Genomic DNA, 21,406 nt, shown 5'->3' with positions numbered 1-21,406 from the left:
TTGAAATCTGAAAAACATGAAAACAAAATAGTTGACAAGAAAGAACTGACATACAGCATAGGTACCACTTGCATGTTTACCTGGTCATTACTTGGTCATTGCTGAGGTAGGTTGTGACTTTGAGAATCTGCTTTGTAGACCAGTAATTAAAATGGGGATGCCATTTTTTCTGTGTCATCCTAGACATTCCTCTGTGTGGTGGATAAGCAGAGAATTAACGTCACTTTAAGCTTTGATCTTGTCAGGTACCAGCCAGCTTGTGTTTTTTATAAAAGGTTCTATAAATGCTGGTAGAAAATGAGAGCATGGGATGAGAATGCAGATGTTGTAGAAATCTAGGGATATTGCTTTTTGACCTTGCAATCAAAGAATGTGGGCACAGAAAAGATTATAGCTGGAGAAGCATTGGGGGCCACTGGCTTTGCAGGATTGGACTTTCTGCCTTTCTAGTCTTTAAGCTCATACGTTTTGTTCTCATGCTGTGGAGCCTTCCCAGAAGTAGCAGACTGTTGGCTGTGTGTATATTGGACTAACTTTATTTGACTGTTGCCTGCACACAGAGATGCCGAGGATGCTCATGCTCTTGCACTTGTCCTGTTTTGCAGAAGGCATGAGCTGCATGAATAAAGATCATGGCTGTGCCCACATCTGCAGAGAAACACCCAAAGGAGGGGTTGCCTGTGAATGCCGACCAGGATTTGAACTGTCCAAGAACCAGAGGAGCTGCATTTGTATGCAACATTCTGCATATGCTTATGGTTTCTGAAAGTGAACAAATAGTGTTCTGTTTGCAGTGATATGGGATTTGATATGTTACAACTAAGCTGGGATGACATGCCTAAACTCTGAGCATTTGAGCCAAACTAGAATCAATGACTTTGCAGGACACTATTGCACAGATCTGCTGTTTGTTTTAAAAAAAAAAAAAAAAAAAATCTGTACTCTAGGAGTTGTACCATTATTTGTAAGTTCAGCTTCCCAAGACAGCAGTGCATTGTTTCAGTCTCACAGAATTTCTGAGGAAGGGGGTGTGATAGGAAGGTGTATTGGGTAGCCAAATGGAGACAAAATTGGATACTTTCTTTCGAAGATGCTAGAAGTACTTGCAAGATCTAACACATATTTTCTTCCTAGTAACATGTAATCATGGAAATGGTGGCTGTCAACATACATGTGATGATGCTGATAATGGGCCTATTTGTGGGTGTCACCCCAAGTACGTCATGCATATGGATGGAAAAACCTGTCTGGGTCAGTACGCAGAGTAGTAGTTTTCTGTTGATGACTAACTTGAGCGTGGTTTGACATTGCTGTGGGTGTATGAGTAATACTCCTCTTAATAGCAGAGCTAGAAAACACCAAGGAATCCCAAACTAAGAAACCTGCTAGTATACAAGTGAGTTTGTTGGGTCCAGGTGACTTATGCTTCCATATATAGGTATCTACCTCATACTACTGCAGCCTGTAATTAGTGCTAGTCCCTCTGAAACACAAGGCTTGTTACCAACCAAAGAAGATTTCCTTCTTTCTAGGACATTTTAGATTCAGTTTCTTGTATAGCATGAGCCAGAGAGTGTAACCAAGCAGTGCATGCATTAAAACCAGAACTCTGAATTCAATTAGAGTACAGTTTTTGTAAGACAGTTATCCAGTAAAGAAAGCACTTAAGACCTATAAACTCTTCCAGTCTCTGGAAGACTTTGTTGCCTGTTGATTGAAATCAAATGCTCAGGCATAACTGCCTGTCCTTGCATTAGTCTGTGATAGATGATGACAGTGTGCTCTTAACAGAGCAGTTTATGACAGTTCAATTAGTTCTTTCATCTTGTTACTGTTCACCACATCAGTAGTGCGTTTTCTGTTTTATTAATCTTGAGAATACTGAAACGAGTAGGAGTTGTAAGGAAGCAACAAAAGCAAAATATTCTCATGGCTTTGACTGAAGGGTCTTCATGGCTTTCTTTTTTTTTTTCTTTTTAAATTTTATGTCTGCCTAGTTAGCTCCAACTGTCTCTGATAATTTAGTGCACGATGTGTCTGTTTGCGTTTCTGTATATACTGAATATCAGATGAGATTTCTGGTCAAGGCACCTTTGCTTATTTGCTTTTTTTTCATGTTCCTTACAGAGAGGGAAGAGGCTGCTGTTGAAATTCCTGAAGGAAACACTACAGCAGGAGCTGATGTGGACAAGAGGGTGAAACGACGGTTGCTCATGGGTAAAAGTGTTTATCCAAAATAACTTTGCTGTTTGCTCAAACCTTTTACATTAAAGAATTGTTTTTTAATGTTTTTAATGTTTTTTCATCGTAGTTCTGGACTGAATTCTTCCTGAGATGTCCCACTCCCTTTTGAGGACAGAATATTATTCCATAATGTATAAGAAACTGCATGTTGCTTGTGATTTTTCAGTAATCATGGAAAGCATGAGGAACTTGTCCTCAAAGTACCATGTTTCCATGGTTCTACCTCATGTTTCATGGTTCTACAGTACAATCGTTTCTGTACTACAGCTTTAGCTGAGTGATTGTGGAGGAAATAGAATTTTACCTGCTTCTCTTGATCTGAAAGTACGCTAGTGCATGGAAGAGAACTGGCTCCAGTGATGGGTTACACCTAGAAGAGCATAGGGAGCATAGGCCCATTTTGCCAACGCATGTATTTAGCAGTTGCTCATGTATATCAGGCTAAATGTAGCTGAACAGTGTGCTTGGAACTGTACCTTGTATCATCATGTGATGTTTCTTACCATTACGATGTCTCTGAGCAAACTTTACTTATTTATTGTTGGCTAGAAACATGTGCAGTTAATAATGGTGGCTGTGATCGTACATGTAAGGATACATCTACTGGAGTTCACTGCAGCTGTCCTGTTGGATTCATGCTCCAGTTTGATGGGAAGACATGTAAAGGTGAGTTTTGTACTCATGGACACGTGTGTTCTAGCACCGTGCTGTAAGGTACTTATCTCCTAATGAAAGTAACACAGTGTTCAGAGGAAAGCTGGTATGAGTAATGTCATCTGAGGAGCAGTGCAGCCAGGGGAGATGCATGGCTTCCTTGTAAGAATGTTCTGGTGTATCATATCCAGAAATCTCTGCTGCTTTGCCCTCCCTCCTCACCATTTTCCATTCCGTCACCAAGATGGCCTCATTTTTGAGGGTTGAGAAGAGGCAATAGAAGTAGGTCTGTGGTATAGTAGAGTTCAGTACTGGGAAATGTAGGCTTGTCGGTTCTTAAAAGCATGCAGTCCCGTATTCGACTATATTATCCCCAGTGAACTGGGTGCTATAGATATTTGTAAGTAAATATCAGAATGTAATTCAGAGAAGACTGAGTAGAATTATTTACGCTGGTCCAAGCAACTCTAAGGGTAATTAGAGTACTGGCAAGGAGAAAAGGGATGTTTAGGTAATATATTAGAACATATTTTCCTACAATTAAATATTCAGACTGTTCTGCTAGGCAAAAATGATGGAATCCCCATGCCTGAGTCAATTAATATTAGATATTTCATTTTAATGTTGGAAAGAAAAGGACAGGATAGGTCAGGAAGTCTATTCTGTCTGAGATTTCTTCAGGGCTTCGGAAGAGGGAACTCAGAGAATTTTTAAAAAGCTAAAGCCTCTTAGAGAATGTTTAAGTCAAAATGTTTCCGAACAAAACTTAGGGAAAAGGTCTCGTGTGAATACATGTACTCAAATGTAGCTGAAAGCTAATTAGCACAATCATGGGGTAGAATGGGCCAGGTCATTCTTAAGTCTAGACCTGAACTTCCTCAAGATTTGTAGCAGACTTGTTACGTTTTGTTTCTGGGATTCTCCAGCCAATTGGGGATGATTATTTTCTGTCTTTGTCAGTGAAAATATGTTGAATATATTCTGTTTACTCACTGAAGTTTTTTTAATTATTATTTTTACAGATATTGACGAATGTCAATCTAATAATGGAGGCTGCGATCATTTCTGTAAAAACACTGTTGGCAGTTTTGATTGCAGCTGCAGAAAAGGATTTAAATTATTAACAGATGAGAAGTCTTGTCAAGGTATGTGCACTGGAGAGGCAATAAAAGTAGAACAAATCAGCATGGCTTGGACATCGACTACAATGATGAAGTGATAATGGACTCCAGAATTTCCATGCCTTGTGTTTTTGTGTGTGTTTTTTTATTATTATTTCTGAAGCAGCTGTTAAGTTAATACAGTTGTCTTGATACTATTGTAGGAGGTATGTTTAGTGTCATAGTGAGATATTATCTGGAAGCAGTGCAGATAGCATCATATTAAAAATCTCTTGATGAAGATAATGCTTTTTTTCCCCTTCCATTAATGAACTTAAAATAACTTACAGGGAGAAATGAAGCCAATATCTCTACATCCATCTTAATGACTATTTCACCATTGCAGCAAAATTATTTTTTGTTTAATGGGACGTAGCTAAATACTATGGGTTCTTTATTTAAAGAAAAAAAGTAAGACAAGTCATCTGATCTGTGAAGTCAGAGGCTTGTAGACATAGACCAGAATAACTATTCTCTAGACCATTATAGAAACATTTGATTTTTATGAAGACATAAATTTCTACTGTGAGATTTACAGAACATATTTGCTTTATTGTATAATAGTGTGAACATTCAGATTGAGCAACCTTGTTTAGGCTGGTTAAGTACATTAAAAAGTAATGATCAAAATGGTCTCTGTGGCTTTGGCAAAGCTACAGTATGAAACAACGTAAAGTGGATCAGTGAGCTGGGCAAATGAATAATTCTGTTTCTAATTCTGTTTCCTAGACAACTATTTGACTTTTAATGATTAATTTCAGAAAACTGAACAGACCAACAGAAAAGAAATTTCACCTGCATTTTTGGCATGTTCTTGTCCTTTTTAGGTTAGATATAGGACATACCAAACTTAGTATAAAACTAAAGGATTTTCAAGATTTTTTTAAATGGAATTCGTTATGAGTTTATTTTAAAGATTTACAGATTTTTGTCTCTGTCACTCCTGTTACTTTCCCTAGATTGTTTCAAAAGTGGTACCTTGAAGTGCACCCAAGACCTTAATGAAAAAAAGTATGATGTTATGTGTCAATTATGTTGATGGGAACTTTTTTATATCTGGGAACATTCCTATATAGCGTGCTGAATGTACTGTCACAGAAGTTTTAGGTGCTTTTAATGATAAGCCAACTTTTCTTAAAGAAATAAGAGTTTCTGCCAGCATTTTTTTTCCTTCAAAGCAGAGAAGTAATGTCTTTTAAACATAATTGTTAAAACGTAGCAACAGTTTTCATATTTGCCAAGAGAAAGCTTGTTTGGCAAACTAATTGGTCTCTTACAAGTTGTTATTTCTTATGTTGCATTATTTGCTTCAAAAGAATTTACTTAGTTTACTTAAATCTGCACATCTCTCCGTCCAACTTTATCTCATAAGTGCTCCCTTTTCAGGCTGAAAGATACTAATGCATCCCTTTAAAACTTGCAGACATTGATGAATGCTCTTTTGAACGGACATGCGACCACACATGCATCAATCATCCAGGCACTTTCGAGTGTACTTGTAACAAAGGATATGCTCTCTATGGCTTCACACACTGTGGAGGTGAGTTATAAAACAATACTGCAGGCCACACTGGTAGAGTGCTATTGCCACAGGTCTAGTTAGTGTCTGTGTAGGACATGCGCCTATGTATATGCATAAGGTGTTTACAGTAAATTTAACTCTTCACTGTAATAAGGAGACACAGCAAAAGTGAAAACTAACCTAGCTCACTTCTGTCTTTGCTCAAAATATTTTCCCTTTCCAGCCAGCATTCAGAAAGCACCTGTGACTATTAGAACAAACAGATGCATTTTGCACCTAGATGTGAAAGTCATGATTTGACCTATTTTTCACGTGCAAGTCTCATTGATTTCAGTGAATAGTGAGTTGAATAGGACTTGAAGAATAAGATGCTCTGGATGATTTTGAAAATTACAATTTTGCAGGTTATCCTTGTGCATATTGCAGATTGTTATATGATATAGATTGGAGCTTTATCTGATGCAGTACCATTAGTTTACATTGGCCAAGAATGATATTCCTAAATGTTTTACTACTTTACTACACAAAAAGCTCAAGAAAAGAGAGGAAGATATTGACAGAAGCTTAGTGTGTGTCAAGTGTTAATATTTCTGTAACAAATTCCCAGAATTACCACAAGGAAGCAGGAATAACTGGACATTAAATAGAAATAAATCTATTTTATATAAGGTCTATGCAAGACCTTGCTGATTGCATATGCTTATTTAATTCTAAGACCTATTTATTTCTTAAGCAAAATGAGCGCACTTGAATTTGCAGATAACAATTCAGAGGTCTCTGCGTGCCTGATCTGTTCTGATGTCTGCCTCTAGAAAGCCTGAGGAGAAGATTAAAGGGCTACATCATCACTGTGTTTTGTACTACTAAACAGGGAAACCTATCTGAGTGAATAGAGAGTAACAGTGTTCATGTGTTCCACTTGCCAAAGGAAGTCTTTTCTCATAAATTCCTGAATTTCTTTTGGTCACCAATGAGGGAACGGAACTGCAATTTATCCTTTGGGTGCTAATTTTCTCCTCGTACCATATAACTGTTCAGATGCGAATCCTTGTACCACAGTAACTCCTTCATTTGCTGACAATTGTCACAGCTGATAGGTGTACTGAATGTACACCTTCTGAGTTATATGGAAGAAGCCACTAAGTACTGGAGATAATAGGATGCCATTGCCTGCATAATCCTACCAAAAAGTCAGTTAAAATTAAGGATTCGAGCTGATTTTGTAGTATCTTAGGCAGTAGTACCAATTTTAAGGTGCTCCCTTCTTTTTTCATCATTCTTCTGTTGCTCATTCCTACTCCTGCTATCTCAGTTCTGCTAGTAGCTTTTTTCCCCTGAAACCAGCTCAATTTTGTTGTCTATTTCACAACATTTTCTCCAAATGATTATCTATGTCAAGGGGGAAACAAGTGGTAGGAGAAAGCACTGACAAGTACTCCAATTACCTCTGAGAAAAGCGTACATAAAATTGGATACCATCAGTTGCACAAACTTTCTGGGACTCGCTAAGTCTCATAAAGGATTCCTTGGTGGTAGCTTTGTAGGTTTATGTGTAATTGTCATAAAGCTGATGGAGACAAGCAGCTATCAGGGTGGATCTGAGAAGCAGAGACATCGAACTTTGCATTTCCCTTTGCTGACATTCATGAGATTCCTGTCACCCTATTTCTCCAGCATGTCGAGGTCCCTCTGAATAGTGGCGCAAACATCTGGTGTATCAGTCACTCCTCCCAGTTTTGTATCAGCTGCAAACTTGCTGAGGGTTGAACTGTTGTTCCATCATCCAGGTTTAATGAAGAGGATAAATAGCCTTGGCCCCAGTATTGACCCCTGTGGTACACCATTGGTGAATGACTTGCAGTTGGACTTTGTGTTACTTTTTACAACACTTTCAGCCCAGAAATTCAGCCAAAGATCCAAAAGTTTTCTTGGAAGTAGTAAGGGAGGGAACTGCCATTTATTGCTGTTCAGCAGAGCTCAGGATGGCACAATGCAAAGTGTATTCTGCATCAGCAAGCAAGAGCGCACCAAAGGCAGTATGTTGTGTCGGTAGTTTCTCCACCTCTTGGCAATTACTGGGCTGGGCAAGGCCCATGAAATTGGCTAATTGACTAACTGGGATTGTGGTCATTCAGTGGTGTTATTTGCACACTTGGAATCAAGTATTGTTCTATGATAGACGTATCTATCTGCGCACTTCGGAGGGTTGGTCACTGTGAATCTTGTCCACATCATCTGTCTTTATTCCAAAATGGAAATATTAGTTAACTAGATGCAGTGCAATGCAGGCTTGATTTCGTGGTCTTTTTGTTAACTTGTTAACATATTGCTGAGGCTGGAGATTTTTTTTTCTAATACGTCATTCAAGGACATACCTAACATCTCCTTTCCCATAACATTTGATTGATTTTGACACTCATTGAAGGATTTCCATGAAAACAAAACTATTTCAAGGTGGTTTCCAGATGGCATTCCAAAGACCTTTTCTAGACCCTACTAAGAGGTATTTTTGTACAAACTTATCTAGTTGTTTTAGTCAGAATGCAGAACTTTGGTAAAAGCTGCTTTTTAAAACTATTTTTACCTTTCCTCTATAGACATTAATGAATGTAGCATCAACAATGGTGGTTGCCAACAGCTGTGTGTGAACACACTGGGAGACTATGAATGCCTGTGTCACTCTAACTACAAATTACACTGGAATAAAAAGGATTGTGTTGGTAAGGTGCCTAGAAGATACATTACTACTCCTGAAGTGTTTGAAGGTCACATGGTTGTAGTCAAATCTAAAACCTTGATCTGTCCAGTTAAGTGGTATGAGTCAATGTTCTCTGTATTCTGCTTTACTTTTTAATCAGACATGATGGTACTGAAGTTTAAACTGGTAAAAACAAACCAAAAAAACAAAAAAACAAAAGCCAAAACAACAACAAAAAAAACAGGAGATACTTTGAGGGAATTTGATGTTCTTTCCTCTGCTTTTATCTATGTCCTTTTGTTTCCCTGCATGAGAGTTTGCTGATGATCATGGTGGGATCCTCCGGGGGTTTGATTTTGTTTTCTTTTTCTGTCTAAAGAGCATATTAATTGCATGGGTGCTCTCTGGTACCGTCTACATAAGAAGCTGCATGACATTTTCTTAGTATTGCATATGTAGATGTTTTACTTCTCCCATGAGTATTTGTTTTATCTTATTTAGAAATAAAGGGGCCTTTGCCTGCTAATGTGTCACCCAAGGTATTGCTGCACTGTATTAAGAGTGATGGGAGTGATAGATGCCTCTTAAGCTGCACTTCGGATGTTCAGGTAGTTTCTGGTAAGTCCAAAAGAAACCACAGCCTACAACCAAACCAAAACAAACAACAACATCCCAAACCCAACAACAAACCACAAAAACAAAACGAAACCTGCGAGCATTTGATTCCAAGAGTAGCAAAGCTTGTAACTCTCATGGAAGCCCCAAGAAGTAGACAATCAACAGGGACCATTCCTTTTTCACTATAGATAAAGGACCATATCCCTGTCAGTGTTCCAGGAAGCCCCCCTTTTCATATCCTGTATAGACACTCTACCCTCAGATTCCCTTTTCATGACAACTGTCTTTTTGAAGCTGGAGAGGACAGGGCAGAATTCTCTGTGCTCCTTGGGCCATTCCTTAATTGGCCCTGAGAGCTGCTGCTGAGTGGCACGAAGGCATTCCAGCCCTGCATGGGGTCTGAGCTTTTGCCTGCACAGCCCTTCCACCCCTCAGGACACAGCATGCAGATTCATCTGGTGCTTGTTAGACAGATGATTCTTTTCTTCCTGAACCCTTTAGATTGCTTAGGAAAAGACAAACTCGAATGTGGAGTACTTTATGAATAACATAATTAAAAAAGGTGAAGATGATGCAGATCAACAAATGAATGTCTTTTAAACTACGGGGGTCTTTGGTCTGTGCACAAAGCCTATGTCTTTACTGTCTGTATGGTCTGTCTGTTAGGAACACAAGATGCTTACACCCTCACCTGTGGCAGCTCGTCTCAGCTTAAGAAAAAGCAACAAAATACAAATGCATCCACTTGGCTGGGTAATTAGATTTACTGTTGCATGATTTGACTGATTTCTTTCATTGGATAACTGAAATAAGGGTGTTCTGTTGGCTTTCCTCCTATTTTTCCTCTCCATTTTACTCCCTCTGTTTTTCCTTCCTCTTCTTCATGACTACAGCAGAAAATTCCCCTTGTACTGCTTCATCAGCATCACCCAGACTAAAACTTAAGAATAATGGAAGAGAAAAGGATCAGTACTGAGATGAACAGCGAGACTAGGAGTGTCATGCCTCATTTTAGACATCCAAATTGGGCAGTGTTGGCAACTTACAGGTTCTATGTTGAGTTGTTGGTCAATGGAGTTTAGAAAGCATTTGAAGCTAAAGAGATAAAAGGTACTATTTTATATAAACGTAAGCCACTTTTCTGAATTTTCTCGATGTGAAGTGTCTCTTGATTTCAGCCAACATTTATTTGATTTTACACAGAAGCACATCTGGATTTGATCTCTGTCCATATTTGAAATCTATCACACTTTGTTCTCATTCCAATTGTGAACTAGCTTCACAGCAGCAGGAAGCTGGCATCTCTTCAGGTCTTCTGTGATGACCACTTTTCACTTTATATATACACTTTTTTTTGGTAACATCATCGTGATGTCATATTAGGGTAATCCAATTTTTCTACTCCTTTTTTAACATAACATTTCATTGTTTCTTCCTGAAGATATTTCAGCCATCAAGATAAGTGTAACCTTTAAATTAAATGAAGGAAATTGTAGTTTGAAAAAGACTGAGATGTTTCAAGAAGGTCTGGAACAGATGATACCAGGTATGAATATAAAAATGCAGGTAAGCAGGTTAGAGCCATAGCTCAGGGGTTATAAAGTGCTTTCCTGATATGAAGTGTACCATAAGTAAAGCTTAGAGAGCTGCAGACTTTTCTTCTCCGTATTAGCGTCACGAATCATACTCCTTCCCAGCCATGGTTTTTGTAGTACTTGCTTCAGGTGACAGGACTTCCCTGTGACAACCTCAGAGTTTTCTATGAAGGTCCTTCTCCTTTTTATTTTTATTTTTTTGTATGACTGCCAGTAAATTCTCAGTAAAATCAAACATACTTTGTTCTTTTCAATTCTTTCTTTCTCTCTCTCTGTCTTTCTCTCTATCCCTTCTTTCTCTTCATTCATTTCTTCCCTGCTGCTTACTGTCTGATGCCTCCGTGAAGAAGCTCTGGGCCTCTTATGATGACTCTGTTGCTGAAGGGTTATTCCTTTTTTCTGTTCTCTTCCTCTTATACTTCAGCAGCCCCAGATGGTGAGGTCAGCTCTTCCGTCTGTTCCAAGACAAAGTATAGTCTGAGAATTTACTAAGTCAGCAGAAAATGAGGAATATACTTGGAAAAAAAAAAGTTACTAAATAATACTATGAATCAGCATGTCAGTTTGTTTGTCCTTAGAAGAGTAACAGTGATAAACTACGCTAGATACTCTGAAGAGTATATGATCCAGAACCAGAGCTTATTCTGGATCTTTGTTGTGTTTTTGTTTGTTTCTTTGTTTTCCAAATAAATATTGTTTCCTCATTGAAACCCTGAAAATGGTCTCCAAATGTCCTTTAGATGCAGCCATGACTTAATTTAAACACCCTTATAAGCTAACATGTTTTTAACATGGTTTGTATGAATGCAGAATTTTTTCCCTCAGGTGGTCTGTCTGGTGCAGGCAGCATCGTGGTTTTAAGATGCTTTGAATAGTGCAGAAGCCATTCAGTGGCAGCTAGCAAAATCCAGGGAAAGCAGGCTGAGCACTGCAGCCAAGCTCTAATCCTAGCAGCAAATCATGCTTCTGACCCACTGCAGCTGTAGAGTTTTCACCTGAAAGTACGTCCATAGGCGCACTGGAATCATGATTCTATGCGAGGGTACACCAGCTGAGAAACTGGACAAACTATTTGTTTACTGGCAAGTGGAGTGAATCACTTGCTCCCCTTGAAGTTTTTGTGACAAAATATGCGCTGAATACTAGTGAATATCTAATAACCTAGCTGGCCAAGCTTTTGCTTCCTTTAATTTTGTTCATACAGAGAGACATAATTCACTAACGGAGAGATTCCACTATGTAAACCTAACATGCAGCTCCAGCAAGAAAGTTCATGGAGCCGTCAGTAGACTGCCAGCGACTAGAGAGATTTTTATCACTGTGGACTTTGAACTTGAAACAAACCAAAAGGAGGTGACAGGTTGGTTGGAAAAATAATCCAAGGTGCGATTTGAAGCTTCTTACAGTTTGCTCTTTTCTGTTTTTTTTCACTTCTTCATTTATGCAAAATTATAATAAAAAGTATCTCCTGTTTTGAAAGTTAATTTTTCTGCCTCAAAAAGAGTTGAGAGATGGGAAAAGTTTCTAAGATTAAAGAGCTGTCCATGGATTAAAGTCTCCTGGTCTGATTAATTTTCTTGAAGCCTGATGGTGTTGTCCTTAAGGATTTCAGACTTGTTCAAAGAAGTTACTTTCTCAGTGATTGGCACTGATATTTTGCATTGGGTAGACTTTTGTGCATGGTCACCAATAGCAGATTTCACCCTTGGTACTTTTCAGATACATGTGATGTGCGCTGTGCACGAAAGAAGACTGAAAAGAGATTTCGTAAAACCATTCGAACTTTACGGAAGACAGTCAACAGGGACCAATTCCGTGTTCGTGTCTCTGGCGTGGACCACGAAGTGGCCAGAAAATCTCTCAAGCTGTCAGAGCCACAGCAGTCATGTGGTGTAGGACAGATGCATGTGGGTAACAGATGTGGTAAGTAAATGTAAATTAGGAACAAACCATCACGTGTTGGTTTTGCTCAGGTCTGGTGGGCAGGGAGGGGATCATGGGAAGCTTCTCCAGGAGAAAGCAGGGCTGTGTGTGATGTAATTGAGTAAACTGTGCTACTGTTGTGTGCCTCTCTCTATGTATTGTTGGCAATTGCTGTGTTATAGAGTAGAATAAGGGCTCAGTAAGCACTTTGATATGGATGACACAAAGTCTACAGTAAACACAAAGGCAGAAAACTTGGGGTGTTAGCATCAGACATCACTGCCTTGAGATCACCAGTGTTATTTATAGAACACCACATTTAATATCTAGTCTAACACTGTGCTTCTGAACTTGTGAATGTTTCTTATCTTGCTTGTTCCAAATAAAAAGCTGAGCAGAATTTGATATGGCCACAATTCTCTTTACTGATTGAGCTCTGAGTCTTCATGATAAAGTTCTAACTTCATGGAGAAAAAGGATTTTCTAGGCCAGTACAGAGAAAAATCTTAATTATTGTGGTACTAAAGGGCACCACCATAGTGCAGCCCACAATAAATGCTTCTAAATCACAAAAGTTAAGGAGAAGGGTCAGATGTTATCTTAACGGGGACCTAACAACCGTGACAGCTAATTCAGGCTGCACAGGGTATGTAGCATGTAAGTGGTTTTGTGAATCGGCAAGCCTTTAAAATGCTTGTCAGGTTGAATTAGTATGTCTTCCAGCAGCAACCCATTCAGATTTAGAATAGATTTTCAAATTTTGTTTTGCTAACTCTAGAAACTTGGATTCATAGAACAGAAAAATGAATTAGTGTTTAAAACATCTGTGCGAGCAAGCAGGCATAAGGAATTACTCAGGAATTCTGTCAGAAAAAGATGTAAGTTTTGATATTTTTTTTGTAGCATAATAAGTCTGCAAAACTTCAGAGACTTCATCAAGCTGTGTTTACACTGATATTTTCAGACTGTTGTATCTGCTGCTGGAGGAATCGTCTGAAAAATGTTCTCTCAGTCCATTGTACAGAGCACAATATGCTTTCAAGCCCATTTGTAATTTTGTCTGAAAAAACAGCAATGAGTAAGCAAAAAATAGTACAGGTAAAGGAGACAAATTTTTCTCTGGGTCCGTTTGCTTTCATCATCAACTAATGTGAGTGGCAATTAGGAAAAGGATCAAGAAGAAAATGACAAAAAATATTTTTAGGTAGCCACAGAGCAAATTTATTTTCTTATTACAAATGAACAGCTTACGTGTCATTTTTGTCTAGTTCAGAGAGAAAGAGAGCTTTTGGAGAATGCCTGGAAAACTTTAAGGTCAGCACAAATAGCCTGTCTATGGCAGAAGCGATCAGAGCATATGAAGAGAACTGTTTTGAAGAGGAACTTGTAAAAGTCCAGATTCTTCTTTTGCTGAGATTGGTGTCACAGTTGACTCTAAACATCTTAACAAGTACTGGTGGGAGCAGTGGATCTAGTAAGCTATGATAGCCAGTGGGTATCATGCCTTGTGGTTCAATTTGCTTATGGCTGAAAAGGTGTAATTGCCAAATGAAGCTTAATTTTTTTAGCTGAAGTATTAAGACTATATCCTAGCGCAGGTTTGCTCTGATCAAACAGGATGGAACTTCCACCACACCTTTTACTTGCATGGATGCTAACATCTTTCTCCTCCACTTTAATGTTCCTCACTTGTTTGCATTAAACTTACAGAAACTTAACACCTTTAAAACTTCTCTACATCCTTTGTCAAATTGCTGGAAGCTGGACAGAAAGTTCACTGGTTGCTGAGGGCACATAAAAGTACACATAGAAGTGGCACTATTACATACGCCTCATTTCCTTAGAAAAACTGATTGTCCTAGTGTGTATGGTAAAGGCAGCACTGGGTGGCTGCTGCTGCTGCTCTGACTGCTAGTCAGAAGGAGCTAAGAAATAGACTGGGGAGATGAGAACGGAGTGGGAACAGTGTGGAAGAAGAGGAAGAAGCTAGCTTAGGGATGTGTGTGGAAGAACAGGATTTTTTCGTTTTGTTTTGATCTGATTGTTTTGCAGAGCTGCTGAAAACTTCTGGACAGGTGTGGCCTTGTTTATCTAGACGTGCTAATGATTCTGGTGAGAAAGTGACTCCATAGCAAGATATTCCAGGTCAGCAGATGGACTCAGTGCAGCTGGTGGATGTGGTCTCAGGACAGGCAGAGAACTTTGGCAAAAGGATTTTGCTCAGTCTGACCAGAGGAGCAGAAAACAGTGAGGGGGAAAAAGTAAGTCGAAGAACTTACAAATCTTCTGTGATGCAGATAGTAAGTGAAGTGCAGGTTTTAGTTCACTTTTTTCAAGTATGTTTTTTAAAGCAAAATACTTGGAATTTTGCTAGGTTAGGTATAGTTTTATTGATTCAGACAGTCTTGGACAGGCCCTCTTTCTGTGGTGGACTTCTACTGGTACAGCACTGTACTGTCTGAAATGTTAGTTGTATTTTAGCAGTGTGAAAGGAGAAGTCTTGCATGTGCTCTGACAGCTTTTATCATAAGCAACTGGCCTGAAATTGAAGCAGGAAGCTAAACTGCATTTGGTTTGCACTTTTGGTGAAGTAGTACTTTTCCTGATTTCCCCACTTTAACTCCTAGTGCCTACAGTGGGACACACTGCTGAATAAAAGATCTAGAGAGGCACCAGGAACAGATTAGGCATGATTTCCAAGGCAGTTCATCATCCTTCATAGGCTGAATGGTTGCATGTGTGTCTGCTGTTCTTTAAGCATTTGTTGATAATAAAAGGGAATTCACAGTGGATTCCAAGCAGTGGTGTATTTTATTTCAAGTTTGCTGTTTAACGTAAAGTTGTGTATGAATTTTTCTGATGCCTTTGAGGTCCAAATGTTGTATTTGTCTACCTTGTGATGTGTGAGCTCTGTGCCAGTGAGTAATTATATTTAGTATTGGCTCACGTTGTTTCATTGTCTGAAGTCCTGAGAATGACTTCCATGGAGCAGCCTGCAGTAGGTCTCTATTAATGTGTATCACAGGAAATGCATTTAGCAAAATGGAAACTTCATCAACCTTTCCAGAGAATTCTGGATTCTTATAGCAGGGGTATGATCTTTCCACACTGAAGTAAATCTTATCTTAAAAAATATGCATATTTTGAATGATGATGCTTCAAGGTTGGACCATCTGAGGATGCTGGAAAAGCTACATGCTACTTTGAGCGGGGAAGATTTATCTTGGGGAGAATGCAATTTCTTTCATTGATCTTGTCTACAGGTATTCATTCTCCAGTATGAGCTAGACTTTGGACAGGTATAACAGCCAAAGACCAACTGTTTAAATACTGACAACTCCTTTTCAAAATCTGCTTTACTACTAACATACGTGTTGAAAGAGAAGAAATAGATATCTACGGGGGCCCTTTGCCCACAGGCATTTTCCACTAAGGGAGAAGCAACAAGCAAGTTATCTGTGCTTTCCATCACTTAAAACGCTGTCATATGTTGATCATGCCTCAAGGAGCTGAAAGTACACCTTGCTCTGTTTGGTATTTTTTGTGTTAGATACATGAATATTTTAATACATAAAGGGAGGCAAACAGAAATAACGTTCTCTGAACTTGCTGTATGCAAAAGACATACGAGCATGCCCTTGCTGCAGAGTTACAAATGGATTCATCCATTCATGGAGCTATCACGAGAACAGTAAACAGGAGAGCAGCACTAGTATAGGTACTGCTCTGATGTAAATGCTGAGCAGTTTTACCTTGTGTGAGAGGTGTTGATGCATTTAATTGCTCAGTAGTTATGCCCTTATTTTAGAGGATGCAAATAGAATATAAATATTTAATACAAAATAGTCTTATTAAAGTTTAGATATGGTATGATAATGGCATTATGAAAGTACATAAAAACACTGAAACAGAAAATCGAAATTCTGCCTGGCTTTGCAGTTCTAACAATTAGTTGTATTTCCACACAACAGAGAACTGTAAGTCAAGTTTTTTGTTTTTATAAAACTGACAAGAAGAAATAAATTATCAAATGGGAGAGAGTGCTATCTGTATGATACCGTGCTTGCAGTCATGGATTTAAGACACAAATCCTTAAGATGTGTAACAATCTCATGTAACCTAAGTGTGTGAACTGTTAAATTACAATAACTTAAAGGACGCTGCTTCAGAATTGACTTGCATGAGTTGTTGGTCATTATCCTTATAAAGTCAAGGCATGAATCTTAAGAAAATGGTAAAATGGTGGATCTTGACCTCCTTTATAACGTTCACCTTCTTAGCCACTGTGATACTACAGCATTTGTCTAGAGGAGCAAATAATCAAAGGCTACTGTGTTGAAAAGAGAGGAAGAGCCTTTAAGTGTCTTTGTAACTGTTAACCCTTGTTCCCTGTGCCCCCTTCTTCTTTTCTTTTCTTGTTTTTGCATCAGAAAAGCTTTCACTTTTTTTCCTCTCTTTTTCTAAAACAGCTGCATAAGATTCAAGACTGTTTTTTTTTTTTAATGGGCATTGAAGACAAAGACAGTGGCAGCAGAAATCAAGTCTGCTAGAGGCAATTGGTTCTTTTGTTCATTTGGAGAAAAACAATCAGGTTTCTGAAAAAAGAGCCAAGACAGCCGGTGGAATTCTGATTTAATATCATTATTTGCAAATCTTCAGATCTTGTTTTGAGTGGGTATTTCCCGTGTGTCAGAAAGGACCATTCAGTTTCTAGTTTTTGGAAATGAGGCCCATAAACATTTTTAGTTTCACTTAACCAAATGCTGTGGCAGGAGAAGTTTGAACTCTTAAGATTTTGTTGGTGGTGGTTTTGTTTGTTTGTTCTGTTTTTATTATGTTGTAGCTGTTGTTTTGTTTTCTGAGAGGGTTCATTTGTGTCATCCTAATTTCATGCACAATCCTATGGATTTCTGTGGGATGATTTCTGTGTTTACGCTGTCCCTATAATTAATGGTACTATAATTGAGCCTATTGGTACTGTAATTAAGCCTAACTTATTGGTACTGTAATTAAGCCAGGTCTGTTTATTATGATAAACTGGGTCCTGGTGGGTGCTGTGAGCTTTTAAACCTGCTTTCCTCATTACCCCTGCTCTGTGCTTGAGTTGGGATTATAGATGAGTGGTCTGTGTTTGGAACTTCTCTAAGTCCCCTCTCTGGAGAAGAACTGGGAGCAGTTTACAGGGAATGTGTTGTTGGCTCAAATTGTGCTGCTTAGAAAAGCTTCGTGATGTAGTCATGTAAAAGAAACCAACATATTTCTTAGACCATAAACAACTAAATCTGTATCCTATGAACCAAAAGCCCATGGACACACAGGCCAATTGCTTGTCCGCTTGGACTCCTCTGCTAGTCTGGTTTGCCTCCTGCAGGCTGCTGTTGCCTGAACACAGATTCTTACTTTTAAGCAGTAATTCCTACTGAAAGAGACAGGTAGACATCACATGGCTTTGTTTCCACGTTAGACCAGCCTGTCCTTTCCTCCCCTTAATCTTTAACCACTGGGCTTTTTCTCTTTTCAAGCTAGTTTACAACTGTAGGCCACCACTCTACAAAGCTTATTAAAGTTGGTTTTGGATACCCCATTACAGTGTTGGTGGGATACCTTAGCTGGACTTTTCTTTTTCTTTCGCTGTTTTCTTTTGGGAGTTGCCACCTTTTAGGAAAATCAAAATTAAATTATTGAATTGATCTGTACAGGTCAAACAGAAACATTTTATTTTGGCTTAGGCTGACTTTATGCAGTTCTGCCTTTCACTGTCTTGTTCCTGTGTTTCTTTGTGGGCAGTGTCACAGTCACAGATACAGTTCCTGCTGAACTGCCACAGTGCATCACAGGGGCACCCTGTGCAGGTAAAAGATAGCAGGGAAGCAGTTGAAGTTTAGCTCCTGTGCTGCTTAATGGACCTCAGGTTAACACCAACAAAACTGAAATGAAATGTCAGCCTTCTTTGTGCCACAGAAACTGCCAAATTGCAGTTCTGACACTTGGTCATCTGTAATGCTTATGCAAATGTAGTCCTTGTATCACCTTGTACTTGAGATAGTTTAGCTGCTTGACCATCTAATTTGGCTTTGAGCCCACAAACTCAAAATGTTAGTGACCCGATATTTTTTCTTGTTGCTAGTTAGCTGCAGTGTGGGATCATACTATGATGGGGAACGAGAAAGCTGTGTTTTATGCCCTAATGGAACTTACCAGGATGAGGAAGGACAAATAACTTGTGACTCTTGCCCCAGTCCTCAGAATCCTGGAAACCAAAAATTAGCTGGAGCTCACAGTGTGTCTCAATGTGGAGGTAAGGCACAGAAACAAACCATCCAATGCTTCTGCCCCTTCTTTCTCTTGCTGTCAGAGTTCAGTTGCACAATGCCTGAAAAGATGCCCCATGTTCAGTGTCTCAGTGATGTTCAAGGAGAACTTCTAGTGCTTGTCTACTTGGTGCGGATTTCCAAAAATTGCAGATTTTGCAAAATAATTCTGAAATATTTAGATCACTTCAATTTTATTCCACAGTGAGCTTTTCAATTTTACAACATGAGCTTTCAAGGCAAGTGAGATGCAGATGATAAAGTTGTCGAGAGATCTGATGGCATAGATTCTCAAATGTAACATTTTCACATAATGGTGATGAAAATGATGGGGAAAAAGGTTAAGTGAGCAGAGCAGAGGGCAGACAGCCCCTAGTGAGGCCACTTGGAGGATGGATTGACCATAGCTCTTTTGTGGGGAAGGAGATTTGCACTGATCTTTTCGTTGCTTCTAGGTTCCTGAAATAGGTAGCCACCTCTCAGAATCACCTTTACTAACCTTGATTGTGTTTCCTTGTTGCAGAATTGTAAATAGTCTTTCCTTACTTTACTAGGATTGTTACAGTGAAAGCCTTAATTCGTTCATGTTTGTCAAGTTGCACAAACAGTACAGAGATGAGTGTTCTGTAGAAATGTTTATAAAATGAAGAAAGACTTGAAAAGCTTGGGAGCAAACGAATGTGTGTACTTATGAAAGCAAAAGTGATGTGTGGTGGAAAAAGTTAGAATCAAGAGCTAAGATGGTCTCATTCCTCACTAGCTTTCATTGATAAGCTACAGAACATTGCTTAATTCAGCTGTATTTTATTTTTAAGTTGAGGAGGAACACTCACTATTCCACTCAGTGAAATCAGCAGTAAACAAAATTCTTCATCATTGATCATGACCGGTAGTTAATACCCTGCTTGTTGTTAGTCGTATATCCTGAAATGAAGCCAAGGCCAATTTAACTTCCTAACAAAACAGCTATTCACTGGGTGATTTATTGGAGCTATAAAATAAAACTAACAGTTTATTATCGTAACAGGTCTTTAAAAGGACAGAATTTTTCAGTGCAGCTGAACAACTGCAACACTATTTTGTGCCTTCCAGAGCAGGGTAATTATTAAATACCGGCACTGAAATTAGTTCTTTTGTGAATAGTTTGAAAAACAGATATTTTTTCAGATATCCATAAATACCCTTGGGTTTGTTAGTTAATATTAGGGTGTGCTCAAGTAAAACCAATCTGATTGAGTTAATGCTATCTGTGCACCATACAGAACACAGTAATCTAGCGCACGGATAATCGTTATCCAAGATTGGGGATTGGAGAAATGGCAAGAATATTTCTGCTTTAAAGGTCTTTGAGATATGCTTAATGTTTATTGAGTTTGCACAGTTCCTTGTGATTGAGGTCTTAGAACGATTCAGTAACATTAATGGCTATGGAGTATGATGATTCACCAATTACTAAGATTAAAATACTTCTAGAATTTTGGAAGTACACTTTTGATGACTTAATTTCAGTACTTTGTTTGTTTGTTTGGGGGGGGGCAAGAGATATTTAGCTAGAAAGAGGAGCTAATCACTACATTACCACTCTGTACAGATTAACAGAGTACTTGACAGGCTTTGTGTCCAGTGCATCCTTGCAATAAAGTGTGAAATCTATTCCAGTCCACAGAAGAGCTCACCAGCACCAGATGTTATCAGTACCTATTTCATGTTTACAGAGTGAAGTGTATTTATTGAGTTTTATCTGTTGTTTGCATTCAATTCTGAAACCCTGGTCCATGCTTCCCAAATAAAGAGGAAATCATTTGCACCATGGGGTTTTGGGTCCTGTGCAGGCTTGTTAACATATCTTCACGTATAATGTACACGTTGAAGCAAGTGTGTTCTTCCTCCTCTAGATCAGTGCTCACCAGGTGAATATTCCCCTGATGGCTTTAAACCCTGTCTACCATGTCCCCTTGGAACATACCAGCCTGAAGCTGGTCGAGTGTCCTGTTTTCCCTGTGGAGGAGGACTAATGACAAGACACACCAGTGCATCCTTGTTTCAGGACTGCGAGACCAAAGGTAAGATCAAGATATGATGAACTGTAATGCTCCGAGGGAAAAGCTACTGCTGCTGCTACAAGTGGGGTGTTCTAAGGGCGGTTTTCCTTCCCAGGGTCTCCTTCCAGGGGTGTAATAGTTGGCTGGCCTGGCCCAGCTGCAAGGAAGCTCAATAAAGCCTCAAGTCTTTTTCTAACTGATTTTTATATAATTCTTAAGGAGGGACTGAGAGATGCATAGAAGATGTTCAGTGAAGTGATTGATCTGTGAAGAGCTATGTAAAGGAATGACAAGGGAAAAAAAAAAGTCTCAAAAAAAAATCAATGGCTGCTTCATGTTCATAATGGATTGAATGCCTAAAAACTAAGTAAAAAGCCATCATTTGATTTAACTGTGCAGTACCTCAGATGGTCCTCTAAACTTGACCGCAATAGATCTGCAGTCAATCAGCTCCCAAGGTTTTCCTCACAGAAGTGAAAATCAGGAGGGGAGATGAGACCTCTAAGAATGAAGAAATTTCTTGTTAGCATTTTAGTTATCTAAAAAGAAAAAAAAAAATGAAAGAGCTATGAAGCTGTGTTTGAAAACACTGATAAAGTATGTGCCAATGGAGAGAGAGGAAGTGTTAATCGGTATAAG

At 38.9% G+C, this 21,406-nt stretch overlaps 1 protein-coding gene across 5 annotated transcripts in view; it reads left to right on the top strand.

Moving 5' to 3' along the window:
- The window catches only part of SCUBE2 (signal peptide, CUB domain and EGF like domain containing 2), a 44,879-nt gene that overhangs the window by 11,272 nt on the left and 12,201 nt on the right, over nt 1-21,406 (top strand). For 4 of the 5 annotated variants that reach the window (XM_040558582.1, XM_040558581.1, XM_040558583.1 and 1 more), the window contains exons 5-18: nt 606-731; nt 1,135-1,251; nt 2,128-2,217; nt 2,794-2,910; nt 3,921-4,043; nt 5,482-5,598; nt 8,178-8,300; nt 8,780-8,896; nt 9,563-9,649; nt 10,338-10,442; nt 11,696-11,851; nt 12,211-12,414; nt 18,542-18,712; nt 20,621-20,788. In XM_040558582.1, coding sequence (XP_040414516.1) covers nt 606-731; nt 1,135-1,251; nt 2,128-2,217; nt 2,794-2,910; nt 3,921-4,043; nt 5,482-5,598; nt 8,178-8,300; nt 8,780-8,896; nt 9,563-9,649; nt 10,338-10,442; nt 11,696-11,851; nt 12,211-12,414; nt 18,542-18,712; nt 20,621-20,788 — 1,821 coding nt within the window. The remainder of the gene's footprint in view (nt 1-605; nt 732-1,134; nt 1,252-2,127; nt 2,218-2,793; nt 2,911-3,920; nt 4,044-5,481; nt 5,599-8,177; nt 8,301-8,779; nt 8,897-9,562; nt 9,650-10,337; nt 10,443-11,695; nt 11,852-12,210; nt 12,415-18,541; nt 18,713-20,620; nt 20,789-21,406) is intronic. The other variant, XM_040558585.1, reaches the window with a different exon arrangement.

This window comes from Cygnus olor, chromosome 5 (genome assembly GCF_009769625.2).
Source record: "Cygnus olor isolate bCygOlo1 chromosome 5, bCygOlo1.pri.v2, whole genome shotgun sequence".
NCBI lineage: Eukaryota > Metazoa > Chordata > Aves > Anseriformes > Anatidae > Cygnus > Cygnus olor.
This window is presented reverse-complemented; position numbering and strand designations above follow the sequence as displayed.